Below are 21,741 nucleotides of genomic sequence, written 5' to 3'. Positions count from 1 at the left end.
GTAAAACAGTATCTACTCTTAGGGTACAAAAAGCAACGCCGTCTCCATATTGAGCGGCTACCGATAATAGCAGATATGGAGCACACTCACACACACACACACACACACACACACACACACACACAAACACCTGGTGTACAGTGAAGTGTCTAAAGCAGCTTGTTGTGTGCAGGTATAAGAAGTACGTGTTCCTGGATCCTCTGGCGGGGGCCGTGACTAAAACACACAACACTCTGGAGACGGAGAAGGAAGAAAAACCCTTTGACGCTCCGCTATCTATCACTAAGAGAGAACAGCTGGAGAGACAGGTACACACACACGCACACACACACACTCACACACACTCTACCATAACCAAGAGAGAACAACTCCTCCCTCACCCCCTTCTCAATTAGCAATAACATCTCTTATAAAATCTCTCTCTCTCTCTCTCTCTCTCTCTCTGTTCTCTCTCTGTCTCTCACTCGCTCGCTTTCTCAAGAGGCTGCAGCTTTTGTATTCCGCAAGACACTTTGTTTTCATAGTTTTGACTTTCGTCTGCCCTTCCACCTCCCTCCGTCTCTCCCTCCCTCCTTCCCTCCCTCTCCACCCTTCAGACAGCGGAGAGTTATTTCTACGTGCCAGACCTGGGCCAGGTACCAGAGATAGACGTGCCGTCCTACCTGCCGGACCTGCCCGGCATCGCAGACGACCTCTCCTACAGCGCCGACCTGGGGCCCGGCTTCGCCCCCTCCGGACCCACACACAACATCCCCGAACTACCCTCCTTCACTGGGGACACAGAGGAGAGCAACGGACCTGGTACAGAGAGGCAGACACATAGACAGACAGACACATACACACATACACACATACACACACACACACACACACACAGATACACACAGACACACAGACACACAGACACACACACACACACACACAGGCACACAGACAGACATACACATATACACACACACACACACACAAACACAGACACACAGGCACACAGACAGACACATATGCACACTGTCACGACCCAACAGCAATGTGCGTACATTGATATTCAATGGGCTCGTTCCCACACAGGGCCGAGGCCGGACACAGGTAGTTTAGCTCAGGGTTAGCTGACAGCACCCAGGTAGATGTTAAGGGGAAATGGCTTACCTGGCTCCGATGTATCGTGGCGTGGTCCGCGGGGATACTGAACAGCCCGCACGTTCGTTCAGTGGGGTGTTCCTTCCCATTCAGTATTGACATATAACAGAACAAACAAAACCGGACACGACATAACACGACCTCGGGGGTAATCCAATATTTGATTGGAATTCAAGCCTCAGGTGATACCTCGAACGAGGATCAGCCTTGTGTCATCAGTGTTCACAGAAGACAGGCTTACAAATCTTCGATATGGGCGCGTGCACGCAGACATAAAGAGCCCCGAAGAGTCGATCTGTCGAAATGAAGATACTCCACTCTGCAGGGGTCCTACATTTGCGCAGCATTCCCGAATTATTGATCTTTATGAAGACGGAAAAATAAGATATAAAATAGTGCAATACTGCCGCAATTAACAAGGCGAGGGAAATGGTTTGGCAAGAAATTGCTGACCGATTAAATGCGTAGGTCATACTAGCCCCAGTTATTGTTATATGTTCATATTTTAATAAATGAATATTACTACTGTGGTGATATCAGCAGCAGGCTACAAACCGTCATATCGCCACAATGGCCTAGTGGTATCGACCGCTGCCACAGGATTTATTCATCATTTTTAGACGTGGTTCGAATCCCTCTTCAGACACACTTTTTACTGCATTTCGTTGTCTGAATCTAATCTAAAATCTCATCTAAAAAAGTATGTAGGCTATAAAATTATGGTGCAGGCTAATTTACAAGAACTGACACGATTACAATGGTGTTTGAAGCCTTTGCATGAAATCTTCGGTTAAATGTAAAAAATAAAAAAATAAAAAATACTTAGTCAAGTCTCGAACTCGCAACCTTTGGGACTCCAGCCGGCTGCCTTAACCACTGCGCCAACAGCAATGCAAGTTGATAGACATACCTATTCATTTTATTTTATTTTTTACACTTTTTAATTTATGTATCCATCGATCTATCTATCTATCTATCACACTTTCAAAATATCTAGTTATCTATCACACAATCAAACTATCTATCGATCGATCACACTTTCAAATTATCAAATGATCTATCTATCACACAGTCAAACTATCTAATCTATCTATCTCGTGTGAAGTGGGAACTAATATTTCCTAAAAGACACATGAGGAACTGTCGTTCGGGGTTTAGTTTCCGCCTGTGAGCCTTTTTTGACGCGCGTCTTGTCGCGACCAGGCTAATTATATCTGACTCAGAAGGAGCTCAACCAAGCAGCGAATTATTTGAGCCACATTGATGGAACCGAACGCAAGCTAACATTATCGAGGCTTAGAACTTTATCGAGGCTTAGAACTTTATCGAGCTTCGTGGAATAGCCCCCAGGAACAGTTGGATCGTGACAACACACACACACACACACACACACACACGCACATACACACACACACACACACACAGTCAGACAGACACAAACCACACACACACACAGACAGACAGGCAGACAGATTTCCCATGGGTGGAAAGAGAAATGTACATGCTTCTTGGAGGCAAATACTGTTTCTATTGGTTTCATTTGCTAATTTGGGCCTCTGTGTTTCAGGTTCCCGGTTCCAAGCTGCTGTTCCCCCTCCTCCCCCACCTCCCCCGCCTCCTCCCCCTGAGCCTGTTCTCACGCCTCCTACTCCCCCCGGGGCTCCCCCGCCTCCCCCTCCCCCACCACCTCCCCCCTCAGGGGGCCCAACAGATGCCAGTGGAACACAGACCACAGGTAGGTTATACCAGGATAGACACACACACACACACACACACACACACAAACACACACTCTCTGACCAGTGTTGCCAGATTGGGCTACTTATGATCACACTGGGCGGTTTTTAGACTGTGATTAGGCTGGAAAACAATCCCATCTGGCAACACCCTCTCTGACCCTCCACTCTAACCAGGGCCTGTGGCGGGAGCTCCCAGTAAGGTGGTTAAGCCGTCAGACGGTCGGGCCGGTTTACTGGAATCTATACGCAACGCCGGAGGCATCGGAGGGGCCAAACTACGCGACGTCAAAGACCGCAAGATGGAGAAGAAGAAACAGAAGGAGCAGGAACAAGGTGAGGAAATCCTATTATCGAGGCCTCTGTGCTTGCGTGTGTGTGTGTGTGTGCTTGCGTGTGTGCGTGTGTGCGTGTGTGCGTGTGTGTGTGTGTGTGTGTGTGTGTGTGTGTGTGTGTGTGTGTGTGCATTGGTTACTTAGCAGGTTATCACAGGTTCCATACAACAGCCCCTGGCAGTATGACCTTTCTGGAAGATGAAGGCCACCTTCATTAAAATGCAAATGTCATTATAGTCTGTTTTTATCTGCCTGGTCTTTGCTGCGAGTCCATCCTCATTCCTCCTGGTTCAGTAGCCAGGTCACACTCTCATTTTAACAAACTCTAAACGAACTGTTCCAGGTTCAGCAGTAGATCTAGCAGGACGTAGAAATAAACGTGATAGACCCGTGCCATCCCCTTAGAAAACAAGAGTTGTGGCCTGGGGTGGTCCAGTGGTCTAGCACCGCGGTCTACAGTGCACACATTATGCCCATGTCGGCATGGGTTCGAAATAATCCGGCCCATGCCCTGCTGACATGCCCTCTCTCCCTTCTTCTCCTTACTTTCCTGTCAGTCTTCCACTGTATCTGTCCAATAAAATGAAAAATATGAGTGGGACTGCCCCCAATCAGAAAAGATACATTTATAGAAAACAAGAGTTGAGAGTTTTTCAAATACGTAAAAATAATGTTATCTGATTTCTAAATGTCTGTTTTTTCACTCTGTTCCGTCTCTTTCTCAGTGACGGCAGCAGCCAGCGGAGGAGACTTCATGTGTGACCTCTTCAATAAACTGGCCATGCGCAGGAAAGGTGAGCCTCTCCTCTCCCCAGACTGACTAGTTAGAATTATCTAACCGTTATCTATACAGGGTAGTAGCGTTGAGATACAATCTCTTTTTCAAGAGAAACCTGTTTCAACAGCAGCAGGGGGAACGACGTTTCAGACAAGACAACTTACACGCACAGACACAACATGGAACGAACTGCAGACACACATAGAGTACGACAGTTCCGTATAGAAACTCAAACATCATCACTAAAAACTGCTGTCCTAGGGTGCAAACTGGTGATGGCCCAAAGCCTGCCTGAAAGCGAAGAAAATGATCAATGCGTGGCTAACCTTAGGGGGGCGGGAATAGCACTACCACTAACGGTGCTAAATGGATATCGCTAGCACTAACGGTGGTCTAACAATGATGCACGTGTAAGTAGCGGCAGCCCTGACCTTAACACCTGCAGAATTACTTCGAAAACAGTTTACTGTGACTGTGTTCTCCACGCTGTCTGGAATTGTACTTAGCTGCCTGAAGCTAAAAGTTATTTCAACAGCAGCGGAGTTTAGCAGACAGGAAGCTTAGGTAGCTCGTGCATCATGTGACTTGGATGAGACTTTAGACCCCCCCCACCCCAAATATTTTTGGGGCAGATCTACACGATTCACATGGATGACCTATTTTGAGATAAAAACAGCTAACTTAGCAGAAAGGTGACAAATTTGCAACCCAGTGACACACATCTCTGATATTTGCGTCGACCAAGTGTTTAAACTTCACCAAAGTGAGTCGATCCTCAAACGGTTAGGAGGCCCTTGACTCCGCTTAGTAGAGGGTGTTACAGTATACGCTCAATAGAGTGTGTTATACGCTCAGTAGTGTGTTATACGCTCAGTAGAGGGTGTTATACGCTCAATAGAGTGTGTTATACGCTCAGTAGAGGGTGTTATACGCTCAGTAGAGTGTGTTATACGCTCAGTAGAGTGTGTTATACGCTCAGTAGAGTGTGTTATACGCTCAGTAGAGTGTGTTATACGCTCAGTAGAGGGTGTTATACGCTCAGTAGAGGGTGTTATACGCTCAGTAGAGGGTGTTATACGCTCAGTAGAGGGTGTTATACGCTCAGTAGAGGGTGTTATACACTCAGTAGAGGGTGTTATACACTCAGTAGAGTGTGTTATACGCTCAGTAGAGTGTGTTATACGCTCAGTAGAGGGTGTTATACGCTCAGTAGAGGGTGTTATACGCTCAGTAGAGGGTGTTATACGCTCAGTAGAGGGTGTTATACACTCAGTAGAGTGTGTTATACGCTCAGTAGAGTGTGTTATACGCTCAGTAGAGTGTGTTATACGTTGCCCTGATTGTGTCCTCTTCCTCTTCCAGGGATCTCTGGTAAAGGTCCGGCAGGCGGGGAACCCAACGACCCTCCAGCCAGTTCCGGCAGCGCATTCGCTCGGATGTCGGACGTCATCCCGCCCCTCCCGGCCCCTCACTCCGGAGCCGCGGAGGACGAGGACGACTGGGAGGCGTAGTCACGGACACACACCAGCCAATCAGAAGGAACAGAAACTCTCAAGCACAGCTAGCGCTCGACAGATCAGAGAATGGAATTCTGATGAGAATACCTAACCCTAACCCTATTGGAAGGAAAAAGGCTGTGCTTGTTCACAAGGGTCAGCCAAGCCCAGCTATGGTCTCTCTGCAATACGGATCTGTTGATGCCCAGTTTCCTAATTGAGGTGAAAACTAAAAAAATGACAGAAATTGAGGTTTAACCATTTCAGAGGAATTCAAACATATCTGACCCTGTATCAGTGGTTAGAGGCAGCTTCTAGCTTGTTTGATGATAATTTCTAGATATGATTGTGATCATGTTTAATACGCCCAGGCTCAGCCAGACTCTTTTGTGTGTGTTCAGAGCAGGTCAGTGCAGACTGGGCTTTAGTTGAGTGTCCATGTATATAGAGACTCCACCTGCTGGCCTTTTGTAGAACTAATCCTACATACATGGAGCCTCTGTACTGGGGTCAGTTTTCCCCAAAAGCTTTGAAGTTTAAGTAGTACTTAATTTCACCTCACAAACTCGGCTGCAAAGCCATGAGATAGCAGCAATTGTAAAATCCAGGTCAATCTTCTGTTCATGAAACGATGACATTTATTAAATGAAGAGCTTTTCTGGTCTAGGAGAGGATTTTCAAAAGAGATAAAGTACTATTTTCCGTAAGAAGCTTTTGTGAAACTGACCCCTGATGTTGTGAGAATCATGATTATGTTTATACTGGTGCCTAATTGCAGAACAATGAAATACAAGAAGATAATTCAAACCATAAATGAATGAATATATATGTTTATTATAAAGAAAATCCAACATAATGTTTATTATATAGAAGGCTAATTACAACATGAAACACAAACAGAATGTCACTAATGTCCATTCATTCAATAAACAGCGTTTTGCATTAAACAACTGTACATGTATTGGTATTGTACAATCACAAATGTAAACTGAAACTAGAACTAACTCATTTAATGAGAACATTCCTCCAGTTGGAAAACATAGAGATAGCTGGTTCGACTCCAGAGCAAGGAGGTCTGGGAGAGGCACTTTGATCTTTATACATTCACCCTGAGTTTCTCCTGCTTCTTCTTCTCCATGAAAAACTGTAAAAGAGGAAAAAGATAATGAGAGAGAATATTTGTTGTTTTTCAGTATCAAGGACATGTGTTAGAACATAGTGCCAGGTCATTAATAATGTATTTAAAATCCATTATTAATGACCTGGCACTACATTTCCACATGCCCTCTAAATTGAAAACACTGGTACTGTAAAGTTGAATTAGTGAGATTTGAGTGTTGATCTGCAAACAAGTAAGCTTGAAATCTATGATAGATAAATCGATGACAAATCCTTCTGTGAATCAGAAAGGCTGTGTTGGCTAATTGTGTTCTCGTTCCCTGTGGCATCTGCTGCCTGGGCCCATATCTGCTCCTTCTTCCTGTTCGGTGGTGGGTGGGCCCTTGTGGTGTGTGTGGGTTTGGGTTTGGCTCGGGCCTTCCTAGTGCAGCAGGCATACGGCCCAGTACTGTGTAGGCTGGGATGATCACAGTTCTGGCTCTGGGCATCTCTGGCACATGCTGACCCCCCCGCCCGATGTCCCTCTGGTAGGCCGGCCAGTGACAGAGTGGAAGTGGTGGAAGTGGGTGCTGGTCTTGTCCTTTAGATGTATGTTAGACGTCCCTTGGATGTGCTGAGGGCCCTCGGGCCATCTGCTGCCCTATGCTGATTCTCTCCTGCTGTTTAAAAAGTTTTTCCGTTTTTCAGTTCGCCACAACCTGTAATCTTCTCCTCTTTGTGCTGATCTGTTATCTTTCTGGTCTGAGCCCCTCAGAACTAGACTTTCACTTCCTGAATGTTCAGACTGAGTCTACTCCACCCTATAACCTGCCCCACCCGGGTCCAGGCAGAAAGCTGCCCTTCATTATGGACCCCAGAACTCTCGCGCCACACCACATTAGTTTACTGTTCAGGCCCTGATCAGCCAGAGGAGGATGGGTCCCCCTGGAATCTGGTTCCTCTCAAGGTTTCTTCCACCCAGGAAGAGTTTTTCCTTGCCACTGTGCCCTATATCTTTCTCCCCTCTGGGGAGTTTTTTCCGTGGCTTACTTTTGGGGGTCTACGGTTTGGTGTTAGGTCATATTGTTTGCATTGTATTCTGTTTATATTACTTAGTATTGTTATTGTTGTGAAGCATTTATTTTTACATTTTGGATAGTAAAAGGTGTGAAACAAATCCATCAGATGAACTGTGTGTGTGTGTGTGTGTGTGTGTGTGTGTGTGTGTGTGTGTGTTCCTCACCCCCCTCAGTCCGGCGAAGGCGGGGCCAAAGCTGGTGTGTGTGTGTGTCTGGGTTCGGATCCAGCCCGGGAGTTTGGCGAGCGTAGCGGGTCGAGAGTAGCGCCGGTCACACATTACTATGCATGCATAGTCACCACGGTGACGGATTGCCCTTCCTGCGGAGAGAGGAAGTGATGTTGTGACAAAAACAAGGGTTTTTACAGGAAACTACCCTGTATGTAGACTGATCTATCAATGATGAATTAGTCTTACCTATCGATTGATTACCTATTTATTAAATAAACATACAGATACATACATACAGAAAAAGGTACAGTCATCGATGTGTCTTACCTATGGATTGATTGACAGCCCTCATGCAGAGGTTTTCTATCAGAGCCTGGCCTGGACTCGCCCCTCCCCCAGTGTGAGGCTGAAACAGAGAGCAGCTCTGAGTGTCAGAGACAGAGAGGCTGCATCCCAACACTCTAAAGCTGCTTTCCTCTCCTTGCTCCCTCTCCTTCATCAAGTTCAAGCGTAATATGGTTCTACATCTACCACCATACTTGAACCTGTTCAGGGCAGATGGAGGAGAGGAGAAGAGAGGAGAGGAGGAGGAGGAGGAGGAGAGGATAGGAGTCTTCCACTATTGTGATGCAGTCCAGTCATGATCATCACACAGGACTTTATCATGGGGGGTGGTAGGGGGGTGATCATGGCCATGTGTGTGTGTTACCATGCAGTTTATGTGTGTGTTACCATGCTCTGTGTGTGTGTGTGTGTGTGTGTTACCATGCTGTGTGTGTGTGTGTATTACCATGAAGTGTGCGTGTGTGTGTGTGCTACCATGCGGTTTGTGTGTGGTGTGTGTGTGTGTGTGTGTGTGTGTGTAACCATGTGGTTTATGTATGTTACCATGCTGTGTGTGTGTGTGTGTGTGTGTTTTACCAAGTTCTTGTCCAGATAGGACATCTTCTCCTGCAGTTCTGGAGACTTAATGTTTGGATAAGGCATCCCCACCATCACGATACACCTATGTATGTACACACAGTTACACACTTCATGAACACACATAAATATACACTCTGACTGTTATACACTGACACACGCACGCACGCACTCACTCACACACACACACACACACACACACACACACACCTGCCCAGCTCATCTGAGAAGTTGATGCCTTCACTCATCTTTCCCCCAACCACCGAAAACAGCAACGCTCCTGTGAGTACCCCTCCATCTACAGCACACCTCTGAGAGAGAGAGAGAGAGAGAGAGAGGGAGGGATGGATGGGGGTAGAGAGAAAAGGAGAGAGCGGTGTTGAAGAGTATCGGCAGACCCAATCAACAGTTGGCAGAGAGGCCAGGAAGGAAGGAGGCGGAGGGCCAGTCAGTCTCTCACCTGGATGCACCGCGAGAACTCGCTCAGCACCTGCTCCACCTGATTGGCTTTTCTGGGCTCCTGGAAGATCTGAGGAGAAAAAAACGTCCGATTGGAAACCACACTGAGGAGGACCCCCCACTGATCTCCCCACACTGAGGAGGACCCCCCCACTGATCTCCCAACCTCATCTGCAGGGCCCTCCGTAAGAACTGGAAAGAGGAAGCACCGTGTCTTCTTTTTAGCTCTATAGTCCCAACAGTTTTGGATTTGAAATCAAACGGTTACAGTAGAGATTCTCAGCTTTGATTCAATTTGTTTCTTTTTTTCTGATTCACCGTTTAGAAATGACGATGCTTTTTATACATAGTCCCCCTATTTCAGGGCACCGAAAGTGGATACATAAACCACTGTATTAAAGCTAAGAATCTCTACTTTGACCTCATAGTATTTGTTTTATTTAATATCCAAACTGTTGGGAGTATAGAGCTAGAAGAAGACACAATGCTTCCCCTTTCCAATCCTTGTGGAGGCCACTGGGCGTACACACACAGACACACTCCCATACCTTCTTCTTGACAGAGAGACGGGCGAGGACTCCGCTGGTCTCCCAGTGTCCCACAATCCTTCTGGAGTACTCGTAGGAGGGGAAGAAACACACCACGCCTCCTGGAACCACGTCACACAGGTTGGAGAGGACGCGACCTGTCTCATCCATCTGTGTGACACACAAACACATTATCTTTGATTTTCACACTATCACCTCTTATACTTTGTAATCATGTGTGTGTGTGTTTGAGTGTGTATTACCATGAGATGTGTGTGTGTGTGTGTGTGTGTGTGTGTGTGTGTGTTACCATGCGGTTTGTGTTTGTGTTACCATGTGGTGTGTGTGTGTGTGTGTGTGTGTGTGTGTGTTACCATGCGGTTTATGTGTGTGTTACCATGAAGTGTGTGTGTGTGTGTGTGTGTGTGTGTGTGTGTGTGTGTGTGTGTTACCATGCGGTTTGTGTGTGTGTCTGTGTCTGTGTCTGTGTGTGTGTGTGTGTGTTTATTAATCTTTTTTATTGGGTATACAAACATAAATAGAGAAGAATAAAATTACAAATGTTTCCCATGTTTTGTTGTTACAAGAATATCCCCAGGGGCTTCAAAGACAACAAGAACAGCAAAACATTGTCTCTGTATAGAAAACATCAATACCACTAGTGATTGTAGTGTATATGACTTTTTCAAATGTTTAGAACATACAAATAATTACGAGAATAAAAAAAAAAGAAGAAGAAAATAGATAACATTAAGAATACTATAAATAATAAAATAAAATAAAACAGAGAATGGAGCAGACAGGAAGGGGGGATTAGACAGGGGGACAAGGTTTGTTCATAGTAATCTATAAAGTAATTCCATTTATACTTTTTTTTTTTTGCAGAGCTGCCTTTCACTGAGAATCTTACCTTTTCTAACTTAAGATAAGACATAGCATCCCTAAGCCACAGAGAAATAGATGGAGCCTCAGGAGATTTCCATAAAAGTAAAACAGCTCCCATTCCCAAGCAGTTCTAGTTTTAGCAACAAAATGACCTTCAAAAGCCATGAGTTGTTCATATACACTATCTTGGATATGAGTGATTTCTGATGGAATTTTAGGGTCAGAAGGTCATCCCATGGCTGGTTAGCGGGGAGGAAAGGGTAGCATGGCAAAAGAAAGGTGGCATGTCTGTGTGTGTGTGTGTGTGTGTGTGTGTGTGTGTGTGTGTGTGTGTGTGTTACCATGCGCGGCGTGTCTCTGTTCTGGAAGGTGAACTCTAGCTCCTGACCAGAGGGACCGCTGCAGAGGACTATGGGAAGGATATTCTCTGGAGGAATCACATGACCTGCAACACACACACAATTACAACATGTATACTTCATGGGAACACAATCTTAACCACAAGACGTGGATTACTCTATCACTTTGTCTTCTAGGTACCGTTGAAGCCGTTCCAGGTGTCGTCATGCTATAGGGTCATGGCAGAACTCACCACAGGAGAACTCAGTGATGCGCTCTGCTCCCACCCCAGCAGAGAACAGCAGCTCCTGTTTGAAGTCCGATACCTAGGCACACACGGTTATAAAATCACACTGATTCCAAGCAGTAGTGGACACTCATTTCTTTTTATTTGTCTTGCACGACGCACAGTAATATCACTGGTTGTGTGTGTTGTTGTTGTGGTTGTGTGTGTGTGTGTGTGTGTGTGTGTGTGTGTGTGTGTGTGGTTGTGTGTTCTTCTTACAGGCTGCATGGTCCCTCCAGCTATGATGACAGCTCGACAGTCCTTCAACACCTGAGCAAAGTGCACAGCAGGGTTCAACAGCAGGAACTTCACACTGTTCATGGACACACAGCCTAGAGAGAGAGAGAGTGAGTGAGAGAGAGAGAGAGAGAGAGAGAGAGAGAGAGAGAGAGAGAGAGAGAGAGAGAGAGAAGCTCAATGCTCTATCACATTTCGAAGCCATAAATAATAATGACCTCACTAACCTTTCAGCCCCTGCCCTTCCCCCCTGGCACTCATGCAACTACTGATGACCTCACACCTGACTCGCCTCCACCCTGGATGCACTAGACTAGTCCCTCCCAAGACACGCACTTCACACGTTTCATTTTCCCACTCTGCCCCCTGGTTCACCCCTGAACTCGGCCTATTAAAATCCGCAGTACGTCGCCTTGAGCGGTTGGCTAAAAAAACGGACCTCACAGTCCACTCGCAAGCATATTCTGAACACCTCACTCTCTATAAAAACGCCCCCTCTCAGCAGCGAGAAGCTCCCACCCAACATGATCAATAACGAGAGAAGCAACTCCCAAGACCCTTTTTCTCCACCGTTAAACACTTGCTTCAACCACTGGACAACTCTTTTGACAATATTTCCCCTGACCTGTGCAATCATTTATTGACAATATCCATAAAGAGCTGCTACTCCAGAACAGCTTCATTCACAGAGCTGTCACTCTGATAAACAATCCTGCCCCATACACTGTTGAACAATCCCCCCTAATGTTCCATGTCCTTTTATGTTTTTGTTTTTTTATCTCCTTAATTTTAATTGTACCGTTATTAATGTGAGGTGACCTTGGGTGTCCATAAAGGTGCCAATCAAATAAAATGTATTAATATTATTATTATAGAGAGGGGGGGAGTAGAGAAAGAGAGAGAAAAAGAAAGGGGGGAGTAGTGAGAGAGAAAGAGAGAGAGAAAGGGAGGAGAGAGAGTGAGAAAGAGAGATGTTAACCTGTTGGCAAGGCTCTGATCTCTCTGAGTTCTGTGTCCCACTAAATTACCCTAGCATCTCTGTGTTGTGCACGTGTGTGTATGTGTGTGTGTGTGTGTGTGTGTGTGTGTGTGTGTGTGTGTGTGTGTGTGTGTGTGTACCTTGTCTTTGTAGCACCACTCGGCCATCCGTATTGGTGTTGGTGAGGGCCATGAAAAATCCCTCCACTTGCATCATAGGGGATGCAGCCATCACCCTTTCCTCCTCTACTGGCCCCTGCTGGCCTGGGGGGGTACTGCACACAGAAGGGGGGGGGGAGAAAGAGAGGTGTTCAATTTGCTTTTGCCTTTCATTCATTATTTATAGGGATGTAATGATACACTCAACTCACGATTCGATACGATTCACGATATGATTTTCTTACGTTTTTTTTTACAAAATCAGATGTCCGAAAATCTATGTCACAGGAGTAAGTGCTTTGGCCCCTTTTTCCAGGATTACTTAAGCTTTCAATATATGGCAGTCATTTAACATTACGGTGTGTTATGAGTGTGTAATAACAGTTTAAAGGGAAGAAAAACACAAAAACGGAATTGGATTTTTGCAAGTTTTTAGTAAAGTGGAAAGCGTGATTGCACATAAACAAAATATTGAGCATGTTTAATTTGAAATATCAACTATATTACATCTGTCCAAGAAGGTTTGTGAGCCTAGGGCTTTTAGGTTAGATTTATTTGCTCTGTTTTCTATAAGAATGTCCAGGCGTTTCTTCTAGCTACAGACACAGGCCCCCATCACTCTCCTCACACTGCTCCTTCTGCACAGTGCATTGTCGTCGCCCCATGCTGGCTCTCTGTGTTTTGCCTTTTGGGTGGTTTGGTAACACTAGATGACCTTCTAATGCGTACGCAACGTTTAGAGTGCTTCACAGCCTCAAGTGCCTACTCTGTCTCTGTCTCAATATCTTAACAACACCTCTGTGTGTGCGTGTGTGTGTGTGTGTGTGTGTGTGTGTGTGTGTGTGTATTTGACTGTATATCAGCTCTGTCACTCTGTGTGTGTGTGTGTGTGTGTGTGTGTGTGTCTGTGTGTGTGTGTTCTGACCTGTGTGTTGGCTGCTCTGCAGTGTCTGTAGGTATCGGTTGAGGCCCTCCGTGCGGCGGTTCTCTTTGTTGTAGGGGTGTGTCTGTGACGAGGTCTGTGTGTGCGGTGTCACACCTGCCCCTGCATACTTCTCCATGAAACCACACAGCTACAGAGAGAACACACTGTATATTATACACACACACACACTGTATATTATACACACACACACACACACACACACTGTATATTATACACACACACTGTATATTATACAGACAGACAGACAGACACACACAGTATATTATACAGACAGACAGACAGACACACACACTATATATTATACAGACAGACAGACAGACAGACAGACAGATAGACAGAGACACACACACACACACACACACACACAACTTACCTTCCTGCTGATCATGCTCTTCTCAAAGTATCTCTGTATCTTCAGCCACAAAGAGAGAGAGAGAGACGTGTGGTCAAGAGGGGGTCGAGACATGTTCATGTTCAGACGTTGTGGTGTGATTACGGTCACGGAGTGGTGGCCGGTGTGGACCTGTTCATTACCTTAAAGAAGTTGATGTTGTCTATCAGAGTCTTGAACAGGAAGTTGTTGATGGTGAGCAGCTCTGTTCCTGAGAGCATAGAAGAGGATGATCGATCAGCAGATCAGATCTTATTTTGGGTCATTATTATGTTGTGTGTGTGTGTGTGTGTGTGTGTGTGTGCGTGTGTGTTTTCTTACCTGGCTGAGTAGTCTGGCTCTGTGGATTCTGCCCCACCTTCCCTGCAGATAGAAGACAAACACAATCACATTTTCTTGGTTCGGTCACATGGTCAGGAACCAACTCCTGACCCTAACCATGCCTACAGAACGCTACAATCAGCTACAGCTCTCTCTCTCTCTCTCTCTCTCTCTCTCTCTCTCTCTCTCTCTCTCTCTCTCTTCCTCCATCCCTCCCTCCATCACTCACCTCCCAGCACACGCACCAGGCCCTCCAGCACAAACAGGATCTGTCTGATGTACATCAGGTTCTTGGCCTTCAGTCGACTCCTGATCTCCCACACACACACACACACACACACGTTTGTGTTAGGAGAGGAGATGCCGTCAGAGGGTAAAAAGGAGATATACTGGATATAAAAATCCGGGGGTGTGTGAATCAGTGGAGGCTGTTGGAGGTAGAAGTCGGACAACAGGCTCATTGTCATACATGGAACAGAATGAGGAACGGTATGCATTACAATGAGCCTGTCTTCTGATTTTCTTGCCTCCACCACCAGCCTACCCTCTGGTGTGAGTGTGTGTGTGAGTGTGTACTCACTTGTAGCGTTCAGAGTACTGAGTCAGCTGAGAGTGTGCACGGCAGAGCTGGAGAAAAGGGAGGGAAAACATCATTCAAACTACAGAGAGAGTGCAATGTGCAAACTGCAATCTAATCTGAGACGAATGAAACTAATCAAATCAAATCAAATCAGAGACAAGAACAAGATGTCTAACCGAGTTGTTAGCCGCCTTGCCGTTTCCTGTTGACCTTGTTACCGTTTCTTTCTCAATTGCTTCCATGCGTTTTCTGAAAGCATAGCTCACTTTCTCAAAACTCTAAACACACATCCAAAAACTCACACACAAAACCCCAAACTCCACAAACCTCTTGCATAAGCAAACACTGCAGTCAGTGTTCAGCGGATTATTCAGTATTCAGCGACACGTGTCTCTGCGTGTCTCGCTGCCATCTCTACATGGATATCAGCCCACCACCTTAAGCTCAACCTTAACAAGACTGAGCTACTCTTCCTCGCTGGGAAAGCCTGCCCTCTCCAAGACTTCTCCATCACAGTTGAGAACTCTACTGTAACCTCCTTCCAGACAGCCAAGAATCTTGAAATGATCCTGGACAACGGCCTATCCTGTAGAGATCCATCGCAGCGGCAGCACGTTCCTGCAAATACTTCCTCTACAACATCAGAAGGATACGTCCATTCCTCACCAGAGAAGGAGCTCAACTCTTGATCCAGTCACTGGTCATCTCCCGCCTTGACTACTGCAACGCACTCCTGGTCGGGCTCCCCGCCTCCGCCATCAGACCTCTGCAGCTCATCCAGAATACTGCCGCCCATCTGGTTTTCAACCTCCCCAAATTCTCTCATGTTACCCCCCTCCTTCGCACCCTTCACTGGCTCCCAATAGCAGCTTGCATCAGATTCAAGACCCTGGTGCTCGCCTACCGGGCTGCAAAAGGGACAGCCCCTGCCTACCTGCAAGCAATGGTCAGCCCACAAATTTCAGCCCATTCACTCCGCTCCTCCACCTCTGCTGGCTGACTGGTCTCACCACTTATACGGCAACGCGGCAGTTGCGCTGCCCGGTCACGTCTCTTGACTATATTGGCTCCCCGCCGGTGGAACAAGCTTTTTTTTTTTACTGGCCACAGGACCTCATCGACATCAGAGGCAATGTTCTCCCTGGCCAAGCAGTAGGGAAACTATCACCTGGCATGTCGAATCCAGCCCTGATATGCTATATCACCACATGCTTCCTCCATTGCTTGTAGGAGGGGTATGCGCTCATGGGGTCTGCGTTCATATACCTTCCAATAGCAAGCTGAAAACTCCTCGATAGGGTTGAGAAATAAAGAATATGATGGCAGATGAAGAACAGAAAAACGTGGATGGGTGATGAACCAGTTGCGAACCTGTCGACCTGCGGAAACTTACATTGATGACACCGTACCTGGGCTGCTCTGGGCTCCATATGCTCGGCTGGGGTGAGGATATTGTGTTGTGTGTCCAGGAGAGCGATGAGATGGGCACTACTGTCAGGGCCAAAGGTTGAATGATGATTTATAGTGGTGCACAGGGTGATGTTCTCCCCTCGCTGGCCAGGAACCTCAGCGATGGCATGCTGGCCGATGACGTTCCTTCCCTGTTGCCGCCTTTTTGAGAGGTTGAAACCCACCCGAATTTCATCAGAGGCAATTACTCTCCTAGGTCGTAGTCTTGGTTGTCTTCTTGCTCTTCCTCTTCCTCCTCCTCCTCATCCTCGTCCTAGTTCTCATCCTCCTCCTCTGACTCTCACTCCTCTCACTCTACCTCTCTGTGCCAAGTTGGCATCCATTGTTCTCCAACATAGGAGAGCTCACCTTTGGCCCTTTTATTGCTAAAGCTATGCTTGCTAACTGAAAAGCAATAGGTGCTTGCCAACATTAGCAATGGTGTCATTGGTGGTTTGAGTTTAGCATTCTGAATGGTAGTGTTTTCCATGTGAAAATAAGAGATTTTATCAATGAAGATTGTGCCAAATGTAGAGGATTGTGTGTAGTGTTTTGCAAAAGTGTGGTTTAGAACTGCAAAATGAGTGAAAAGCACGAAATGTGTTTGTATTTGTGCAGAATTGGTGTGAGATAAGGTACATGAGTTTCAGGTTTTGGTCACTGTGTGTCAAGTTCCAGTGTTAGTGTGAAAGCAATTGAGAAAACCTGTAATGAAGGTACACACACACACACACACACACACACACACACACGTGTTTACCTGTGCTCCAGTGAGCTCCGAGCTGTGTATGCAGGAGAGTGCGTCGCTGAGGTTGTGTGCTTCGTCTATGATCAGAATCTGGATCAGAAGGAAACAAAAAAACGTCCTTCAAAGTGCGACACGCAATGCAACGGAAATCATGCCACACATACAAATGACAATGACAAGCCATGAAAACCACTGACTATCAGAAGAACTGACTATCAGAAGTGGTAAAAAGGAGGATTTCCGAGGGGGATTTACCTGTCCTTTCAGCTGGATACCAGAGGCTCGCCTTGTACCTTCATGGAGCACTGTTTGATAGGGCAACACCACCAGCTACACACACACACACACACACACAGAAATATTTTGGGGGGCAATGCTAACAAACAATACTAGAAATTATGGGACATAATGGAATTGCAACTAAAGCCAAGTACAACAGCAAACACACACGTTTATGCGGGGGGGTGGGTTGGGATATGGGTCGTGAACCGTAGTAGGGAGTGGAAGTGTTACCTGTGCCCGGGGGATAGCGAGGCGGGAGGCGTAGTAAGGACAAGACCGGGTCTCTCTGCCTAGACCGGTGAGCTGCTCGATGTCCCGGACGGCCCCCAACACCTGGTCCCTGAGCTGCTGAAGCGCCGCGGCCCCCACGTACGGACACACACTCTTAGAGACCCCCCGCTTACGCTTCACAGCCTCATCCTGAGAACGCTGATCTGGAAAGTGGGGGGGGGGGGGGGCAGAGAGAGAGAGAGAGCTGCTTAGATATTGGTTTATAATTGTGTGTGTGTGTGTGTGTGTGTGTGTGTGTGTGTGTGTGTATGTGTGTGTGTGTGTGTGTGTGTGTGTCAATGTGCGTGTGTGTGTGTGTGTGTGTGTGTGTGTGTGTGTGTGTGTGCGTGTGCTCACTGTGTTTATTCTTTTGCATCTCCATGCAGCGGTCGTTGATGCGTTGGGCGCTGCCCAGCCGAAGCACCTCGTCGTTGATACACATGTTCTACACAACACACACACACACACACACACACACACACACACACACACACACCAGGGTATATACAGGAATCTTGAGGTTAATTTCAATACCTTTCTAAGACTTTTTAAAGACCTTGTCAATATTTTTCCAGACCTCACCGCCACTTCAAGCTGTAACCGTTTACATCAGTGACACCTTTAACTTACCGGTAACAGTTTTAGTTTGCAATAGACTAGACCACTATCATACAACAGCATTTCCGGTTCATCTGTTTTTTAATAAAACTAATAAATTCACAAACTTTTACTAAAAATGTTTAGGACTTTCCCCATTTTTTTTATCGTATTATAATATACTGTACTGTATTGCATTGTACCTCTTTTTATTTTTATTATTTATTTATTTATTTTATTTTCTATTTTCTTATCCTTTACAATGGTGTATATATATGTATGCATACATTTTGCCGCTGTGATTTATTGCTGTATTTTTCATTCTGGAATCAAAATTGAATGTGCACAGAACCTGTATTTGTTAGGCTTTTCAAGGTAGGGGTGGGAGGGAACGGGAGGGGGGAGGGAAAGGGTATCATTTGTTTAAAAAAAGAAAAAAACCTGAAGGGAAGAATTGTTGATGATTACTCATGTCTGTCTTGTCTACCCTTCAATAAAAATCATTATAAAAAAAATAAAAATAAAATGTTTAGGACTCAAACTCTTTGGACAGAGTCTAATTCAGATTTTTTTTTGATTTATCAACTTTTAATACTTTTCAAGACACCGCGGATACCACATACACACATACACACATACACACACTGTAGATTTGATGCCATCACAATCATTTAGAATCTCTGAATTTAGAATGTTGCTGATGGTTGCTGAGCGCAAAATATGATTTGAAAATATACACATTTGACTCATTGCCATAGAAACTAAGAATTATAAAAATGCAATTACTTTTCATATGTTGATGTCACAATCAATCCTAGCAACTTCAGCAGAATGTTTGCGATTAGAATGTTTGGTTGATAGGCAGCAATGTTGAATGGAATTCAGTTTTGGTGGCTACAACCCCAAGACTAGACCTGTGACTTATTTCTACGAGCTAAAATTCCAAATTTTTAAAAAATGAGCGTCCATACTCAACAAGTTGACCGTTCTGCCACACTCCAGGTGCTCTCTGCTGTAGGGGAGGGAGGCAGGTGTGCAACCAAGCCTCGGCTCACATCTCCAGTGAGTACCTCTCTCTCGCCCAAAACTCTCTACAACTCTCTAAGTATTTGTAAAACTGCATAATTTGTGAAGAAATTACATTGTAACAAGAATTATTCAGGAATGTATCATGACTTCTTCTACAGCCTCCCTCTCCTCAGCCTCACACACCTGTGCAGGCAGCCGCCCCTGGTCTCCCACCCTGGGACACCTGGCTGAACTGGGAGCAGCGGGTCAGACACAACATGACCGTGCTCCAGCACCACTGCTACCAGATCATGCACGACCACAACCTGTCTGAGCAGGATAAGGGTCGTCTGTTCCACATCTACAAGGGACTGATGTCCAGGGCTTTGAGTGACCACCAGAGAGATAGAGAGGCCATCATTCGTTCAGTAGCATTGCTGAAGAAGAGGAAGGCCAGACTTATGGGGAAGAGGAGGAGGAGGTGGAGGTGGAGCCTCCAAGGAAAAGGCAGAAACAGGAAGTCGTTTCCGGGGTTCCAGATTTGGCTGAGGAGATGGACTTCCTGTGTCTGAGACTTGGGTCCCTCACCCTCTGATTGACAGCTTGACCCCTCCTCCACTTTGAATGGACTGAACTTATGTGTTGAATTATTATTGATATACTTTGAAAAAGTAGTATAGTAGAGGTAGTACTAAGATAAGATAAGATAAGATAAGATAAGATAAGATGGTAAGTAAGATAAGACACAATATGATTTTGAGACATGATGAATATATCATCATAATGTAAATCAATTATAACTGTAGCACATCTACACATACGCACATAGGACACACACACACACACACACATACACACATACACACATACACACTCACACTCACACTCACACTCACACTCACACTCACACACACACACACATACCCACTCACATCCACACACACACACACACACACACACACACACACACACGCCTCATCATTAGCATACCGGTTCAAAGACCCATTCAAAAATGCATAGGAAGTTCGCTGTGTGTGTGTGTGTGTGTGTGTGTGTGTGTGTGTGTGTGTACCTGTCGTGACCCCAGTGTGACCAGGCTGACGTCCTGACTGAAGGGACTCTTCTGGACCTCGTGGACAAACTGGGTCAGCTGAGAGTGTGTACGGCTGCAGTAGTAAATCTGATGGAACACAGTTTTAGGGATTCACTCTCCGTCACGCACACACACACGCTCGCACGCACACACAAATACGAAAATGCACACGCACGCACATTCGCGCGCACACACACACACACACACACACACACACACACACGCACACGCACACGCACCTTAGTGACGTGGTCTTCCACCAAGTCATCTTCGTCGTCATCACCACCGCGGAACCTGTCGTGGTGAGAGAGACAGACTTTCTGTTGCTGTCTTGACCTGAACCTGACCTTTGACCGACTGCTCCTACCCGTCTGTTTCTGACTGGCTGTCCTTACCTGTTCTTGGTCTTTGATTCGTCGTCACTCTCGTATTCAGCCACGATAAGCTCCTTATCCTCCTCCTCTGTGTCACCTGACCCCTCCCCCTCCTTACTGAGTTGTAGCAGCTTGACCGCCTCATCATCCTCACAGCCCTGCACTCACACACACATACGCGCACACGCGCACACATGCACACACACACACACACACACACACACACACACACACACACACACACAGTAAGTTGGTCACAATGTTATACGTTGTATAATAACTGTGCATAGTTTTACTGTGTAGTGTTCCTTTTAAATGCATACAAATGGTAGACTGTATTGCTGTTATTATGTACCTTCCTCTTCAGCGTCGTGTACTTCAGTTTGACATTGTTTCTGATCATCTCTAATTGTTCCTCTCTCTTCTTCCTCCTCAGCTCTTCCTCCTGACATATAAACACACACACACACACATACACTGAAGACTGATGCTTACATGCATGAAATGCCAAAATCTAAAGATCCAGACAGACACACTACCTTCAGTTTAGACACCAGGTCTCGATCTGCCTTCTTCTGCACAAAGTCGGTTATCCAGTCAGGCTCTGCAGAGGAGGAGACGGAGGAAGGGAGGATGGAGGTGGTGGAGAGGGCGGTTTCTACCGTACCCAGTAGCAGAGCTTCTGCCTCCTGTCTCCTCCTCTCTTCATAGTCCCTCAACCAGCTCAGAGCCCCACAGATCAAACTCAGAGACTTGCCCTAGAGAATAAAATACACACACAGATTGAGCATGGACGAACGGACACAGAGAGAGAGAGAGCGAGAGAGAGAGAGAGAGAGAGAGACCCGAGAGACCCTTAATTGCCTTGCAGCAAACATCCATTCTACACACACACACACACACACACACACACACACACACACACACACCGTTCCTGTAGGGCTCTCGAAGATGCCAACTTTGCCTTGCTCGAGGACATCATACAGACTGCATGAACTGTTCCTGTATGGGGTAGGGCTGGAACGGGAATGGAAACTGGGGGTTCGCCCCCTCGGGCTCCAT

The 21,741-nt window shown here is 46.1% G+C and overlaps 2 protein-coding genes across 2 annotated transcripts in view; one reads left to right on the top strand and one right to left on the bottom strand.

The window, feature by feature from the left end:
- wash1 (WAS protein family homolog 1) overlaps positions 1-6,418 on the top strand; it is a 9,256-nt gene extending 2,838 nt beyond the window's left edge. The window contains exons 6-11 of the mRNA XM_080539871.1: positions 173-308; positions 597-801; positions 2,705-2,872; positions 3,051-3,209; positions 3,934-4,002; positions 5,349-6,418. Coding sequence (XP_080395997.1) covers positions 173-308; positions 597-801; positions 2,705-2,872; positions 3,051-3,209; positions 3,934-4,002; positions 5,349-5,497 — 886 coding nt within the window. The 3' untranslated portion in view covers positions 5,498-6,418. The remainder of the gene's footprint in view (positions 1-172; positions 309-596; positions 802-2,704; positions 2,873-3,050; positions 3,210-3,933; positions 4,003-5,348) is intronic.
- A 160-nt stretch (positions 6,419-6,578) lies between these two features.
- ddx11 (DEAD/H (Asp-Glu-Ala-Asp/His) box helicase 11) lies at positions 6,579-21,741 on the bottom strand (the record flags this gene model as incomplete). The annotated part of the gene is given in 29 exon segments (XM_080539583.1): positions 6,579-6,626; positions 7,824-7,978; positions 8,157-8,235; positions 8,751-8,835; positions 8,961-9,061; positions 9,211-9,279; positions 9,758-9,907; positions 10,963-11,066; positions 11,214-11,286; positions 11,466-11,578; positions 12,603-12,736; positions 13,387-13,393; positions 13,546-13,693; positions 13,940-13,978; positions 14,101-14,168; positions 14,279-14,320; positions 14,508-14,587; positions 14,859-14,905; positions 17,068-17,145; positions 17,311-17,385; positions 17,569-17,771; positions 17,965-18,052; positions 20,285-20,392; positions 20,545-20,599; positions 20,701-20,837; positions 21,035-21,124; positions 21,216-21,437; positions 21,609-21,666; positions 21,668-21,741. Coding segments are annotated over 29 exon segments (2,730 nt in total).

Source organism: Nansenia antarctica, assembly GCF_963989245.1.
Source record: "Nansenia antarctica genome assembly, chromosome: 9".
In the NCBI taxonomy this organism is placed as follows: domain Eukaryota; kingdom Metazoa; phylum Chordata; class Actinopteri; order Argentiniformes; family Microstomatidae; genus Nansenia; species Nansenia antarctica.
The sequence above is the reverse complement of the archived record's forward strand: the minus strand, read 5'-3'. Positions and strand labels throughout refer to the sequence as shown.